A 17316-nucleotide genomic window follows, 5' to 3' on the forward strand; every position below is an offset into this window, starting at 1 on the left:
AGGGCAGGGAAGGGAAGGGAAGGGAAGGGAAGGGAAGGGAAGGGAAGGGAAGGGAAGGACAGAGCAGGGAAGGACAGGGAAGGGATCAGAAGGACAGGGCAGGGCAGGGAAGGGCAGAGCAAGGCAGGGCAGGGAAGGGAAGGGAAGGGAACATCTCCAAAACATGACACACAGTAGGTATGACAGCACATGCAAATAATATTAAAGACTCCGATCTTTTGATGGCAATGAAAATGATGCATCCCAAGTCTATATTTATTTCTAAAGTGCAAAATCCCAGCAGCTTAGAGGGACAGAGTGATGGAAGATTCAGGCACCATCAACCCACTCTTTCAATGCTTCATGACTGTCCATAACAACCAAGAGGCAAAGGTCACATAGGAGAAGACGAAATTCATCCCCCATGGGGATGTCGCTCAGATTAGCCCTACTATTGCTCTCAAGGAGACCAACAAGGCAGCTTCCTTTGAATAGCATCAGTTGTCCTTGAGTGAAGTCCAAGAACTCCCAGTTTAGAAGACTTTGTTCAGTACTACTCAAATTCCGGAAACAATATTTGTGATATTCTTCTTATGAATATGCTGAGCATTCTCAGCAATCTGGAATACTTTGACTTATGGGTGCTCCATCACTGGAGGTTTTTAAGAAGAGACTGGACAGCCATTTGTCTGAAATGGTATAGGGTCTCCTGCTTGATCAGGGGGTTGGACTAGAGGACCTCCAAGGTCCCTTCCAGCTCTATTCTGGTTGGTTGGTTGGTTGGTTAGTTGGTTGGTTGGTTGGTTGACTGACTTGACTTCTACAGGACCTCCAAGAGAGTCTTGCTTGCTTTGAACCATTTTACAGATCCTAAAAATTTGTTGCTTTGATCTTCCAATTGGATCTGGAGCAACGTTTTGCCTACAGACTTGGATGGAGGCATCTGAGCTGCTTTTACGACCTTGGCTGGTTCAGCTGTATCTCTCGCCTTCCTATAGGGAACCTGGAGAGAGCACAGAAGTTCCTCTCTCTTCCTCATATGAAAAGAAATAATCCCCTTCATTGTATTTCTTAAATTCCCTAAGAAGGCCTTATGACAGGGTTGTCAGACTCAAGGCTGGGGGCCGGATCCGGCCAACGGGGTGCTAAGATCTGGCCCATGAGGGCATCCTGGAAACAGTGAAGGTTCGGCTTGCAGCACCTCTGCCTGTGAAAATGGAGCTGGCAGAGGGTTGCTGGAGGTCATCACAGCCGAAAACGGAGCTCGGGAGCCCGTTTTTGCTGGCAGAGTTCTCACCCTCCCCCAACATGAGTGATGTCATCCTGGCCACAACCACCCTGGCCACGCCACGCCCCCCCCCTCCCCCCGAGGTCAAACACAACCCTGATGCGGCCCTCGATGAAATCGAGTTGGACAAATATTCTCACCAGTGGTGGGTTGCTTCCCCCAGGAGTAGGGAGGGAATGGGAATTTTGCAGTATCCTTCCCCCTGGAGTGGAGTGGGAATGGAGATTTTGCAATATCCTTCCCCTGGAGTGGGGAGGGAATGGGGATTTTGCAACTGGCTCATATTTATGATAGTTGCAGTGTCCTGGGGTCATGTCAGGGGTGAAATCAGTGGTGAGATTGAAGTAATTTAACAACCGGTTCTCTGTCCTAATGATTTCTTCCAACAACCAGTTTGCCAAACTGCTCAGAAAGTTAACAACCGGTTCTCCCGAAGTGGTGCGAACTGGCTGAATCCCACCACTGGGTGAAATCCAGCAGGTTCTGAAAGGTTCTGGAGAACCGGTAGCGGAAATTTTGAGTAGTTCGGAGAACTGGCAAATACCACCTCTGGCTGGCCCCAATATCCTTCCCCCAGGAGTGGGGTGGGAATGGGGCTTTTGCAGTATCCTTCCCCTGGAATGGGGTGGGAATGGAGATTTTGCAATATCCTTCCCCCAGGAGTGGGGTGGGAATGGGGCTTTTGCAGTATCCTTCCCCTGGAGTGGGGTGGGAATGGAGATTTTGCAATATCCTTCCCCCAGGAGTGGGGTGGGAATGGGGTTTTTGCAGTATCCTTCCCCTGGAATGGGGTGGGAATGGAGATTTTGCAATATCCTTCCCCCAGGAGTGGGGTGGGAATGGGGCTTTTGCAGTATCCTTCCCCTGGAGTGGGGTGGGAATGGAGATTTTGCAATATCCTTCCCCCAGGAGTGGGGTGGGAATGGGGCTTTTGCAGTATCCTTCCTCTGGAGTGGGGAGGGAATGGAGATTTTGCAGTATCTTTACCCTGCCATGCCCACCAAGCCACGCCCACTGAACCGGTAGTAAAAAAAATTTGAATTTCACCACTGCTTCAGCACCTACAAATAAATTGATGCAAAGACTCCCCCAAAAAAATAAATTCTACCTAGGGCTCAGCCTTTCCTGCTCAGAGATACCCTGTTTCCCCGAAAATAAGACCTCCCCTGATAATAAGCCCAACCGGGCTTTTGAGTGCATGCGCTAAAATAAGCCTCCCCCTGAAAATAAGCCCTCCCCAAAAGTATTTAAACGCAGAGCTGGAAATCAGGTAAGACAGCTGGAGGAGCCCCGTCTTGCTCCACGCACCCCAAAATAATAAGACCTCCCTGAAAATAAGGCCAAGCGCTTATTTCCGGGTTCAAAAAAAAATATATAAGACAGGGTCTTATTTTCGGGGAAACATGGTAGTTTCCCTTTCTTTCTCTTTTCCCCTTCAAATTATTCTTTTGGTCCATTATTTATAGCCCTGTTATTAAGAGACCCTTCATGTCCCAGGAAAAAATGTTTCCTTCTCAGGGGTAACCATAATTTAAACCAGGATGCCGAGAGAAACCGAACGGGCACAAGCTGAGATTAGAAAGCCACCCAGCCAATTAAAATCTGAACTGATGAAAAAAAAAATTGTGATATTTGGAAGGTATTGAATGGTAATAATGAAGTCATTAAGTTAATATGAAGTAATGTTAACATGTACTGATGTTTAAGAATTGAAACAAGATTCAGAAATATAAATAAGCTTAATATATAAGATTGTAATAGTTGGAACATCTGAGTTAAGATTTATGTCTAATTGGTTTTGTGATCAGAATAAGGGAATTTAACGAAATAATTGGGAATCGTATTATGTTGTGAGAATTTAAATTTAGGGGTTCAAACTTAGGGAGGAAAAAGAAAAATTGAATTATATCAAGATTAGAGGTTGGGATGAAAGGTAATATTGGTTTATTAAAATTAGAAAGAATAAATACTATGGTAAAAAAATGAATATACAAAACTGTGTTAAAGATGAACAAAAATTTGTATAAATTTATGACCGGGCCAATATTCTGTTGGAGGCTCAAATTTATCCAAATACGATGGACATTGATAAAATGAAAACCTATGATGAATTGTTGAATACAGAAGGGGAAATGAAAACAAGAGAGGAACTGAGACAGCAAGGTACAGACATAGACTGGTGGCCCTATTTACAGGTGAAATCAAGACACAAAATGGATATGAAAAAAATTGGAATTCAAAAGGAATGGAATGAATTAGATAAAATTATACTGCAATCTGACGATAAATTAATAACAAAGATATATAACTACTTATTAAAATACAAATTGGAGGAAGAAGTAGTGAAGGAAAATATGATCACGTGGGCCAAAAATTTCGGATACAATATCAAATTGGAAAATTGGGAGAAATTGTGGAAAGTAAATATAAAATTGACAATGTCTGTACCATACAAAGAAAATACATACAAGATGTTTTATAGCTGGCATCTCCCCCCCGCACGTCTGGCAAAGATGTTCCCAAATACCACTCAAAACTACTGGAAATGTAAAACTCATAAGGGAACCTATTACCACATGTGGTGGGCATGCCCACAGGTGAAAAAATTCTGGAAAACAATCCAAAAACAACTGGAAGAAATTACCTCCCAGAAAGTGCCACTTCGACCAGAAACATATCTACTAGGAATACTGACAAAAGACTACAAAAAAGAAATAAAATACCTGATAATACACATTTTGACAGCAGTTAGAATCACTTTCGCACAAACATGGAAACTGGAAGACACGCCATCAGAGGAGTGGATAATACAAAAAATAATGGAATGCGCGGAGATGGACAGACTGACAAAGGAAATAAAGGAAAAGGAAGACACAGACTACTTTTTAATTTGGCACAAATGGTATGATTGGCTAAAGAAAAAGAAGATAAAATAAGGGAATACCACCCAAGAACATAAAAATGAGGAAATGGAATTGCATATCGTCAAATAAATATCGTTATATAATGAAAGATATACATATTTAGATATACAAATATTTAATTACGGTGATAACTCTACTATCAAAGTTCAGGTATCATACTTGATTTTAATGTTTAGTTTGTTGATGTATAGTATGTTTGTATGTATGTATGTATATTTATGTTTTGTGTTATGTCAATAAAAATTTAAAAAATAAAAATAAAAATTTAAGAAAAAACTTTTATTGGGAAAAAAAAAAGCCAGCCAGCCAGCCAAGGTATTTTCTTAGCTGGAGGAAGCATTGGACAAGCAAAGTTTAAATAATCGAACTGCCATCTGCCTCTTTCTATTTCCCCACCCATCCATCCCCAGGGACTTTGCTCCACTAGCTTCACTCTTGGGTGACGTGACAAAAAAGCTGACAAACATCAGTTTTTTTTCCTGACATTTCACATCCATCTTTTTCTGGACTTTCAAGGAGGCAAATTTGCTCTCTCTTGCAAAGGAAAATGAAAAGTGAAGATTTTCTATCAACTGTCATCAAGATAAAGGGCTTAAAAGGTTTCGACGAGAGAGAAAAAAGCCTCTGGAGAAAACCGAGAGAAATTAGATCCTGGCCAAGAAAAGGGGCATTTTTTTAAAAAAAAAAAGAGTTGGGTTGGTCATTAGTCTGCCTCGTAGATGTCAAAATATATGCTGTTTATGGGGGAGGGGGGAGATTTTCCATTGGGGCATCTGCTTGAGTCTTCTTTAAATGACACTTACAGAATCCTTGGCTGGAAGGGACCTTGGAGGTTTTTTAATCCAAAGCAGGAGTCCTTATAAAAATCCTTGGCAATGGTTGTCCAATCTTTTCATGGAAAACTCTAGAAGTTGTGAATGCTCCAACACTGGAAGTGTTTAAGAAAATGTTGGATAATCATTTGTCTGAAATGGTGTAGGGTTTTCTGCCTAGGCAGGGGGTTAGACTAGAAGACCTCCCAGGTCCCTTCCAACTCTGTTATGTTATTCTATTATATTCTACTCTACTCTACTCTACTCTACTCTACTCTACTCTACTCTACTCTACTCTACTCCACTCCACTCCACTCCACTCCACTCCACTCCACTCCACTCCACTCCACTCCATTCCGTATTTTCTATTCTATTCTATTCTATTCTATTCTATTCTATTCTATTCTATTCTATTCTATTCTATTCTATTCTACTGTACTCTACTGTACTCTACTCTACTCTACTCTACTCTACTCTACTCTACTCCACTCCACTCCATTCCATTCCGTATATTCTATTCTATCTATTCTATTCTATTCTATTCTATTCTATTCTATTCTATTCTATTCTATTCTATTCTATTCTATTCTATTCTACTCTACTCTACTCTACTCTACTCTACTCTACTCCACTCTACTCTACTCTATTTCATTTCATTCCGTATTTTCTATTCTATTCTGTTCTATTCTATTCTATTCTATTCTACTGTACTCTACTGTACTCTACTCTACTCTACTCTACTCTACTCTACTCTACTCTACTCTACTCTACTCCACTCCACTCCACTCCACTCCACTCCACTCCACTCCACTCCATTCCATTCCGTCTATTCTATTCTATTCTATTCTATTCTATTCTATTCTATTCTATTCTATTCTACTCTACTCTACTCTACTCTACTCTACTCTACTCTATTTCATTTCATTCCGTATTTTCTATTCTATTCTATTCTATTCTATTCTATTCTATTCTATTCTATTCTATTCTATTCTATTCTATTCTATTCTATTCTATTCTATTCTACTCTACTCTACTCTATTTCATTCCATTCCATTCCATTCCATTCCGCATTTTCTATTCTATTCTATTCTACTCTACTCCTCTCTACTCTACTCTACTCTACTCTACTCTACTCTACTCTACTCCACTCCACTCCATTCCGTATTTTCTATTCTATTCTACTCTACTCTACTCTACTCTACTCTACTCTACTCTACTCTACTCCACTCCACTCCACTCCACTCCACTCCACTCCACTCCACTCCACTCCATTCCATATATTCTATTCTATTCTATTCTACTCTACTCTACTCTACTCTACTCTACTCTACTCTACTCTATTTCATTTCATTCCATTCCGTATTTTCTATTCTATTCTATTCTATTCTATTCTATTCTATTCTATTCTATTCTATTCTATTCTATTCTATTCTAAATAGGTGTTACCCTTATTATAATTTCCTGGAAGCATGCCCGACAGGAATGCCTCAGGCTGGCGCTCGATGCTTGATGACTTCAAGACCTACCCACAAAGTTGTCTTGGTGACCACATGCAATTGGTCGCCTTCTCGCAGAGATGTATTTCAACATCCCTGTCTATCTTAATCTTAGTCATTCTCCAGATGGGTCCCCATCCACAAACCAACCATGCTCAACTCTGCTTAGCAAACCACGAGCCTTTCTGCCAATAAAGCTACATGAACATGACTCAAGGGAGATTTTATTATTAGTTTTAATTAACGCATTGCTCAAACACTTTTTTTTTGGGTGGGGGGGACGAGCCATCCTGGCTCTCTTCACCTCTTATGACTAGCTAGCATTCCTTAGATAGTTGGGTTTGCTGTTTGTATGTGTGTGCATTGCACGCATGGTAAAAAGCCAAACGTTTTTATTTTTATGTTTTGGAATTATGAGGGTGTTTTTTTGTTTTTTGTTTTTCCTTTCCAAAGAACTGAATTGAACAGCTGGCGTTTGCCAAATACATCAGAAGCAACATTGCTGTTTGATTAAGGGAATCTAAGGGGAGACTTAAATGATTGTTAACAAGGAAGAGTTGTTGCTAAGCCTTTTTTAAATATATTTATAATACAGGCATTCATTTCTGAAAAAAAAAAAATAATAAACACAGATTTCCCTACGGAGAAGTGGATTGTGGGAGCAATTAAAGTTTACCAGTTTCAGCATTGCTATTTGCAACAGGATTTTTGAAGGAAGCCAGATGTTTTCATTTAAAAGTGGGAGAGAGGAACAAACTCTGAGCTTGGCTGTTTTCGTGCAGACGTTTCATTACTCACACTAAGTAGCACCATCAGGGTTAGCATTGTATACTTTAGCCAGTGGTGGGATTCAGCCGGTTCAGGCGAACCAATAGTTAAATTGCTGGCTGGCTCCACCCTTCCCTGCCCCACCCCTTCCAGGAGTCCCCGCCCCATTTTGGCTCCCAGGTAAGTGCAGGGAGGCCTCCTAGGCCCAAAATGGGGCACACACCCCCACCGCCGCCCATTTTTACTCCCAGGAGGCTTCAGGGAGGCCTCCTAGGCCCAAAACAGTGCGCGAGGAACATGGCACATTCCCCCCCCCCCCACGGCCCATTTTTGCTCCCAGGGGGTGCTGCCTGTCACACCACCTGGCCACGCCCACCATGGCCACGCCCACCCAGCCGGTCATTCGAGCAGAGAACACGTTGTTAAATTATTTGAATCCCACCACTGACTATAGAATATAGCATAAGATAACTTGTAATACTCATAATTGTACTTATAACTGATAAAGAGAAGATTGGAAGTGACTTCTTATATTTTTTTGTCTTTTGTTTTTCTTTGACTTCCCCCCCCCCTTTCTTGCACTTTTAGCTTTCTCTTTACTTCCTGATTTCTTTACCTATTCTCACCTTATGTTAATATGCATTGGTTTTTAATCTTCCTTTCTTGTAAAAAAAAAACAAAATGCTTAATAAAAATTGTATTTAAAACAAAGAATTCTCAGCAAAGGCAATTCCGGCGACAGAATTCTGAGAGGGGAAGTCCAGACATCTGAAATGTAGTCCAGATGGTGAAAGAAACATAATTCCAAGTTACAAAGGTGCTTTTTCAAAAGGTAACTGGACTATCTTTGGGGGTTTTTTCCCCTTGAAGATGTTTCGCTTCTCATCCAAGAAGCTTCTTCAGTTCTATTCCTTGGTACTTCAGTTCTCCAGAACTGAAGAAGCTTCTATATAAGGAAAATTTGTATAAATGGTTTTATAGATGGCATTTTGCACCGGCAAGATTGGCGAAAATGTATAAAGACAAATCTGCTAAATGTTGGAAGTGTAATCAATCATCTGCTTCATATTACCATATGTGGCGGACATGCCCAAAAGCAAAAAAATACTGGATGAAAATACATAACATGGCTGGAAAAAGTGATAAAATGACATATAGATCTGAAACCAGAGATATTTTTGTTGGGCATTCTATCAGAAAAATACGATAAAAAGACTACATATTTGATCCTGCATATACTAACTGCAACTAGAATAGAATAGAATAGAATAGAATAGAATAGAATAGAATAGAATAGAATAGAATAGAATAGAATAGAATAGAATAGGAAATAAGGAAATAAGGAAATAAGTGGAGTGGAGTGGAGTGGAGTGGAGTGGAGTGGAGTGGAGTGGAGTGGAGTGGAGTGGAATAGAATAGAATAGAATAGAATAGAATAGAATAGAATAGAATAGAATAGAATAGAATAGAATAGAATAGAATAGAATAGGAAATAAGGAAATAATTGGAGTGGAGTGGAGTAGAGTGGAGTGGAGTGGAGTGGAGTGGAGTGGAATGGAATGGAATGGAATGGAATGGAATGGAATGGAATAGAATAGAATAGAATAGAATAGAATAGAATAGAATAGAATAGAATAGAATAGAATAAGGAAATAATTAGAATGGAAGGGAAGGTAAAGGGGAGGGGAGGGGAGGGGAGGAGAGGAGAGGAGAGGAGAGGAGAGGAGAGGAGAGGAGAGGAGAGGAGAGAGAATAAGAAAATAATTAGAAATAATTAGAATAGAGTAGAGTAGAGTAGAGTAGAGTAGAGTAGAGTAGAGTAGAGTAGAGTAGAGTAGAGTAGAACAGAACAGAACAGAACAGAACAGAACAGAACAGAACAGAACAGAATAGAATAGGTTTATTGGCCAAGTGTGATTGGACACACAAGGAATTTGCCTTGGTGCATATGCTCTCAGTGTACATAAGGAGAATAAAATACATTCATCGGGAATCATAAAGTGCAACACTTAATGATAATCATACGGTACAAATAAGCAATCCAGAAACAGTATCAATATAAATCGTATGGATACAAGCAACAAAGTTACAGTCATACAGTCATAAGTGGAAGGAGATGGGTGGTGGGAACGATGAGAAGATTAATAGTAGTGCAGACTTAGTAAACAGTTCTATTCTATTCTAGAATTGTGTTTGCGCAACAATGGAAAAATGATGAGATCTCGTCTGAGAGGAAGGTAATTAAGAAAATATTAGAATGTGCAGAAATGGACAGACTAACACTTACTATTAAGGATAAAGAAGAAACTGAATATTTTTCGATATGGGACATATTTCATCAATGGCTAGATAACAGAAACAGAAGTTAGAAAGGACGAGATATAAAAAGAGGAAATGGTAAAGGGGAGAGTTGTTAAAGAATACAATGTTAAGTATTAATGTTATTATATTATCAATATGATGGTGATGAATATCACAACAAAGATGTGTAATATGACTATTTAAACATAACCGTACCCAGAAGATACACTGTTTGATGAAAATGGAATGTTATATAAATAAAACAAATAAAATGAGGGGGGAGGGAAGAAGCTTCTTGGATGAATAGCGAAATGTCTTCAAGGGACAAAGAAAGAAAGTTTTGTTGGCTTTTGAAAAAAAGTTACCTTTAGCCTATTCAATATGCAGAACAGGTCTACTCTCTTTAAATAAACTTCTTAGAACTTGTAGATGAGGTCACAGCAGTGCAGGGAAAAATTAGCCACTCCCTTGGTCTGTTTCATGCGATAGCGATTACTTCCATAAATAAATCGGTTTTGACAAGCTATGTGGGTTGAAGATACCTTATGAATAGGCTTGGAAATTTCCCAGGTCAGGGAAGAAGAATTTGAGTGATATATTGCTCAAAGTTTCCATAATTTAAATCCATGGCCAGTTTGCAAAGAAGCAAACCAAACGGATTCTAAGGCTGTTATTTGCTTTTTGGTGAGGTGTAAATTAGACCTTGGCTTCTGGGGAAAGTGAAACGGGAAGGATGGTCTATCTCAGGAGTTAAATTAGCTCGATTCCATCCTGTGATTTAAAGTTCAACGAGATAAAGGGCCTTTAAAAGGGAAGTTGGAGAACCGGCTGAGGCGGGGAGGTGACTGAGCATTTTCAATGACAATCTAAGATTATTATTATTTATTTTTTTTTGAGTGCCATGCTGTCAGTTCAGATGATAATTGGCTTGGAAAAAACCGTCCCTTTGCTTTAAAAGGAGGTTTCCATCAGGAACTGCTGTTTGAGAAATGCAACTTTTGGGGGTCTTGAGGCAGAGAGTTGAGGATCAAACAAAGTGGGTTGTTTTAAAATTGCTTCCTTCCTTCCTTTTCTCCCTTTCCCCTTCCCCCTTCTCCTTTCCCTTCTTTCAGCCTTTCCTTTCCCTCCCTCCCTCCCATCCTCTCCTCCCCTTCCTTCTTTCACCTTTCCTTTTCCTCCTTTCCTTCCTCCTTTTCTCCCTCCCTCTCTTTGTCCCTTCCTCTCCTCTCCTTCCACTTCCCTTCTTTCATCTTTCGTTTCCCTCCTTTCCTCTCTCCTTTCCTCCCTCCCTCCCTTTGTCCCTTCCTCTCCTCTCCTCCCCTTCCCCCTTTCTCTTCTTTCCCCCTTTTCTTTTCCTCCTTTCCTCTCTCCCTCCCTTCCTCCCTTTGTCTCATCTCCTTCCTCTCATCTCCTCCCCTTCTTCCTTCCCCCTTTCCTTTCCCATTTTCCCTCCATCCATCCATCCCTCCCTCCCTCCATCCATCCGTCCGTCCGTCCGTCCATCCATCTGGCAGGGAATTCTAGGAGTTCACACCTCTTAAAATTGTTGAAGCTGGGAAGCACTGTGCAAAGCCAAGCAAACGCCATCCAGTCTCATATTCAGGAAGCGTGTTGTGCTTTTAAAGGAACTTACTTGGTGTCCAACGGTTTGATGCTATGGAAGTACTGATGCATGGAATGGTAGAAGAGGCCCACAATCGTAACCCAGGCTGTAAAGAAGGCAAAATTTGTCGATATCAGGATTGCAGTGATGCAGGAGACAAAAAAACCCCACCATTTAAAGCCCCTTTGGATGCCCATAGCTTTATCCTTGTTCATCCTTGATCGCTTCTGCCTCTATCTGTTTGTCAGCCACCCAGGGTCTCTTGAATAGTCAGACGATATCTAAATTTAATTTAATTATTTATTTATTATTTAAGATAGATAGATGATAGATAGATAGATAGATAGATAGATAGATAGATAGATAGATAGATAGACAGACAGACAGACAGACAGACAGATAGATACCAAGGTTTGACTCTAAGGAGACCCTCTTTTGTGGAAAAGAGGTTGAAAAACATAGGAAGGATTGGTGTGAATTTGTTTAGAACTATCGAAAGAAGTTAAAATGCTCAATAATTCATTCTGCTGTTGGAAAAATCTAGATTGGAGCTGCAAAAATCATGATGACCACTAGATGGCAAAGCAGTATGGAGGGTGGGGAAAAAAACTAACTCTTTGCTGCCTTCCAGTGGCCATACCGATTTTTGCAATGCAGGGAACAATTCAGTTTTCCATTTCCCCTCCATTAACAGATTTTTCAGCAATCCAAACAGGGAAACATATATTTCAAGGTTGACTCAGCCTTCCATCCTTTCTTAGGTAGGTAAAATGAGGACCCAGATTGTGGGGGCAATAAGCTGACTTTGTATAAAATATACAGAAGTATGAAGGCTATTGCTTAACGCATTGTAAGCCGCCCTGAGTCTCCGGAGAACACGATGATTGGAAGGAAGGACAATTCAAGGGGGAAAAAATGCTGGTTTCTCCTGGCCTCTTCTTCAGCCTACCAGATGGTCTGGATGTTAATTCCCATCATCCCCAGCCATATGGCGGAAAACCTTGGCTGGCGGGAGAAAGCCAAAGGCAGCAGATTCGACCTTTCTTTCCTTCTAGTAAATTATTCCCTTACCTGAATATTGGAAAGCTTCTCTGGGTATAGAAATGTAACTTTGTCCTTGTAACGGGAAGCGATACTGAGGCACATTCGGGAGCTGGGGAGGCATTTTAACCAGGGAATAATCTGTATAATAAAGCAAACATTGATCAAAGCCCAAATGAAAGGGAGAGCAAAGCCATCAGTTAAAGTTCTTTTTCCTGCTTAAATGAAGGGGCTGCTGTTCAGTTCCTGATTATTGTTGAGCCCCAAGGTCTGTTCTCTTAACGTTTTGAGCAATCGGCATCTTTTGAAGCAAACCAGCCGGGGGTGGGGAGGGAATATGCTAGAGTTTTAAGCAGCAAAGAAGAGGGAACTTTACTGTTTTGCAACAGGCAAAACATTTTTAAAAAGGGAACCGAAGAGGGAGAAATGTGGCGCCCCCCCCTCCCCATTTTCTGAGGTTTTGTGGCAACCAGCAGAGGTACTCAGTCCAGCAGCGATAGCTCAGAGGCTCACATTTTGATCTACGCTGCTGAGCGCCTACGCCATCACCCTGCTAAACAGATAATTCCCTCAACACTGTCAAACTATTCACTAAGCCTGCATTACTATTAATCTTCTCATCGTTCCTATCACCCATCTCCTCCCGCTTATATGACGTAACTTTGTTGCTTGCATCCTTATGATTTATATTGATATTGTTTCCTGGTTGCTTATTTGTACCCTATGACTATCATTAAGTGTGGTACCTTATGATTCTTGACAAATATATTTTATTTTTTCTTTTATGTACACTGAGAGCATATGCACCAAAGACAAATTCCTTGTGTGTCCAATCACACTTGGCCAATAAAGAATTCTATTCTATTCTATTCTATTCTATTCTATTCTATTCTATTCTATTCTATTCTATTCTATTCTATTCTATCCTATCCTATCCTATCTATCCTATCCTATCCTATCCTATCCTATCCTATCCTATCCTATCCTATCCTATTTGTACCCTATGACTATCATTAAGTGTTGTACCTTATGATTCTTGATGAATCTATCTTGTCTTTTATGTACACCGAGGACATATGCACCAAGACAAATTCCTTGTGTGTCCAATCACACTTGGCCAATAAAGAATTCTATTCTATTCTATTCTATTCTATTCTATTCTATTCTATTCTATTCTATTCTATTCTATTCTATTCTATTCTATTCTATTCTATCCTATCCTATCCTATCCTATCCTATCCTATCCTATCCTATCCTATCCTATCCTATCCTATTTGTACCTTATGACTATCATTAAGTGTTGTACCTTATGATTCTTGATGAATCTATCTTGTCTTTTATGTACACCGAGGACATATGCACCAAGACAAATTCCTTGTGTGTCCAATCACACTTGGCCAATAAAGAATTTATTTATTTATTTATTTATTTATTTATTAAATTTATATACCGCCCTATTCCTAAGGGACTCAGGGCGGTGAACAGCGAACGATAGAAATACATATAATACAAACGTTAATAAAAACCAATTAAAATATACTAAACACTCTGGTCCTAGATAATATAAGACATCCCAGTTTAAAATAAAATCAAAAAGCAATATAAAGGGAAAGTTAGGCCAGGCCGGCCTGCTGAAACAGGAATGTTTTGAGGGCACGGCGGAAAGTGCGCAGATCCGGAATCTTCTGTATCTCTGGGGGGAGCTCGTTCCAGATGGTGGGTGCCCTCACAGAAAAGGCTCTCCCCCTGGGGGCCGCCAGTCGACATTGTTTGGCTGACGGCACCCTGAGAAGCCCCTCTCTATGGGAGCGTACTGGGTGGTGAGAGGCTATTGGTGGCAGAAGGCGGTCTCGTAAGTACCCTGGTCCTAAGCCATGGAGCGCTCTAAAGGTGGTAACTAAGACCTTGAAGCGCACCCGGAAGACCACAGGGAGCCAGTGCAGCTCACGCAGGAGGGGAGCCACATGGGAGCGCCATGCTGCTCCCATAACTACCCGCGCGGCCGCATTCTGGACCAGCTGGAGCCTCCGGGTGCTCCTCAAGGGGAGCCCCATGTAGAGAGCATTACAGTAGTCCAGGCGTGAAGTGACGAGGGCATGAGTGACCGTTTTTAACGAGTCCCGATCCAGAAAGGGACGCAACTGGCGAATCAGGCGAACCTGATAAAAAGACCTCCCGGCCACAGCCGTCAAGTGTTCTTCTAAAGACAGCCGTGAGTCCAAGAGGACGCCTAAGTTGCGAACCCTCTCCGTGGGGGGCAATGACTCATCCCCAATAGTCAGTGATGGCACCAATTGACTATATCGGGACGTCGGAAACCACAGCCACTCGGTCTTGGATGGGTTGAGCCTGAGTCTGTTCCTCCCCATCCAGATCCGTACAGCCTCCAGGCACTGGGACATCACTTTAAGGGCATCATTGGGGTGGTCCGGGGTGGAGATGTATAGCTGAGTATCATCAGCATACTGATGATACTTCACCCCAAAACCACGGATGATCTCACCCAGCGGCTTCACATAAATGTTGAACAGAAGGGGTGAGAGAACCGACCCCTGTGGCACCCCACATACAAGGGGCCTCGGGGTCGACCTCTGCCCCCCTGTCAACACAGACTGCGACCGATCAGAGAGAAAGGAGGAGAACCACCGCAACACGGTGCCCCCCACCCCTAACTCTTCCAACCGGTGCAGCATGATACCATGGTCGATGGTATCAAAAGCTGCTGAGAGGTCTAATAGGACCAGGACAGAGGAGCAACCCCTGTCCCGGGCCCTCCAGAGATCATCTACCAATGCGACCAATGCCGTTTCCGTGCTGTATCCAGGCCTGAAGCCCGACTGGAACGGATCTAGATAAGCCGATTCATCCAAGTACTGAGGAAGCTGTCGCGCTACCACACTCTCAACAACCTTCGCAATAAAGCGAAGGTTGGAGACTGGACGGTAATTAGCCAACACTGCTGGGTCCAGGGAAGGCTTCTTGAGGAGAGGCCTCACCACCGCCTCCTTCAAGGCGGTAGGGAAGACACCCTCTCTCAAGGAAGCATTTATAATCCCCTGGAGCCAACCTCGTGTAACCTCCCGAGAGGCCAGCACCAGCCAGGAGGGACACGGGTCCAATAAACATGTGGCCGCGCTTAATCTGCCCAGTATCTTGTCCACGTTTTCCGGAGTCACAGAATCAAACTCTTCCCAGGTAATATTCTCAAGACTTGCCTCCATCCTCCCTCCTGAATCTACCCAGTCAGAGTCCAAATTTTCCCGAATCTGAGCGATTTTGTCATACAGATATTGTACAAAGTCCTCGGCTCTACCCTCCAAGGGATCCTCCCGCGCTTCCTGGTGGAGCAGGGAGCGGGTCACCCTAAACAGGGCGGCCGGGCGATTATCTGATGACGCAATAAGAGCGGAAAAATAGTTACACTTTGCCGCTTTTATTGCCACCAGGTAGGTCTTAATATGAGACCTTACCAGTGTTCGGTCAGATTCAGAACGGCTGGCCCTCCAACTGCTCTCCAGGCGTCTTTTCCGGCGTTTCATCTCCCTCAGCTCCTCGGTGAACCAGGGAGCCAGGTGAGATCGACGCCGGGTCAGAGGCCGCAAAGGCACGACCCGGTCCAAAGCCCCAGCGGCCGCCCTATCCCAGGCAGCCATAGGTCTTCAGTTGAGCCGTGTGCCAGAGCCTCAGGAAATGGCCCAAGCTCCGTCTGGAACCTATCCGGGTCCATCAGGCGCCTGGGGCGGAACCACCTCATCGGTTCCGCCTCCCTGCGGCGGGGTGTGGCGGTTCGAAGGTCAAAGCGAAGGAGGGAGTGATCTGACCATGACAAGGGCTCGATCGCTATATCCCCTATCTCGAGACCACTCAGCCACTGACCAGAGACAAAAACCAGGTCCAGCGTGTTTCCCCCCGTGTGAGTAGGGCCATGAACTAATTGGGTCAGGTCCATGGCCGTCATGGAAGCCATGAACTCCTGAGCCACCTCAGACGCCTCACCGACGGATGGCAGGTTGAAGTCCCCCATGACCATAAGTCTAGGGGTATCAATCGCCACCGCGGCTATAACGTTGAGTAGTTCAGGCAAGGCTGCTGCCACGTGGCAGGGAGCCAGGTACGTGACCAGCAGGCCCATCTGCACCGCATGACCCCACTTCACAAGGAGGGACTCACATCCGGCCGTCTGAGGAACAGTGGCCTCCCTCGGACTAAGACCCTCTTTAATGATAACTGCCACCCCCCCGCCCCTTCCCTGTGACCTTGGCTGATGAAATGCCCGGAAACCGGGTGGGCACATCTCTATGAGAGGGACTCCCCCCTCCTGGCCCAACCAGGTCTCCGTAATACCTACCAGGTCCGCTCCCCCCTCCTGAACAAGATCACAAATGAGGGGGGCTTTATTTACCACGGACCTGGCATTGCATAGCATCAGCCAAAGGCCCAGGGCCTGAGGGTCTGTGCCACCTGGGGAACGAGAAGAGCATTGGGGGCCGGAGCGTGCCACCGCTTGAAGACAGCGAGAGCGCACTCCCGCAACTTGATGTGGCCCCCTACTCCCGCCATATCTGCCCCTCCCACCTACAGTACTGATGTAATGTCTATCAACAGCACAAGCTCTAACCCTCTCCTTGGCCCCAGATTCTGCATCTTCTCCGCCGTGCTCTTCAGATGGACTAGACCCCGTCCCTCGTGGGTTAATCCCTGAACCCATACAACCCACCCCCATCCCGGGAGGCCCCCCAGCCTCATTATTTACATTGGAAACCACCCTCCTCCCAGATCCCCTTAAAATAGAATTTGAAAAACTATCTAAAAAACCCCAAAGCTTCCGGTTCTTAGCATACCACCTCTCGGGGTTCCAAAACCCGTCCTTGAGGGCGGCCCTAGATAACTGGGAGGGCCAAACTTGCGAGAGGGGGGAATCTCGCAGTGCTAGGAGTTCTGTTATTGAATACATCGGAGGTGAGATAGAATTGGAGGCGATGAAAGGCAATTTTCTTCTTAAGGTGTTAAAGATGGTTTAAAAGAGATGGTTAAGACAAAAGGGTAAAGTAGATAATTGTACAAGGAAGCTAATATAATAGAACATCGGAATACCATCTCCCTC

The 17316-nt window shown here is 43.3% G+C and overlaps 1 protein-coding gene across 2 annotated transcripts in view; it reads right to left on the reverse strand.

Annotated features, from left to right (window-relative positions):
• The window catches only part of ADGRD1 (adhesion G protein-coupled receptor D1), a 208681-nt gene that overhangs the window by 150825 nt on the left and 40540 nt on the right, over nucleotides 1-17316 (reverse strand). For both annotated transcript variants that reach the window (XM_087880177.1, XM_087880176.1), the window contains 2 exons: nucleotides 12243-12353; nucleotides 11202-11277 (listed from right to left, as the gene is read on the reverse strand). In XM_087880177.1, coding sequence (XP_087736303.1) covers nucleotides 11202-11277; nucleotides 12243-12353 — 187 coding nt within the window. The remainder of the gene's footprint in view (nucleotides 1-11201; nucleotides 11278-12242; nucleotides 12354-17316) is intronic.

The sequence above is a fragment of the Pantherophis guttatus genome, chromosome 17, assembly GCF_059756535.1.
Source record: "Pantherophis guttatus breed Tessera chromosome 17, ASM5975653v1, whole genome shotgun sequence".
Classification (NCBI taxonomy): Eukaryota; Metazoa; Chordata; class Lepidosauria; order Squamata; family Colubridae; genus Pantherophis; species Pantherophis guttatus.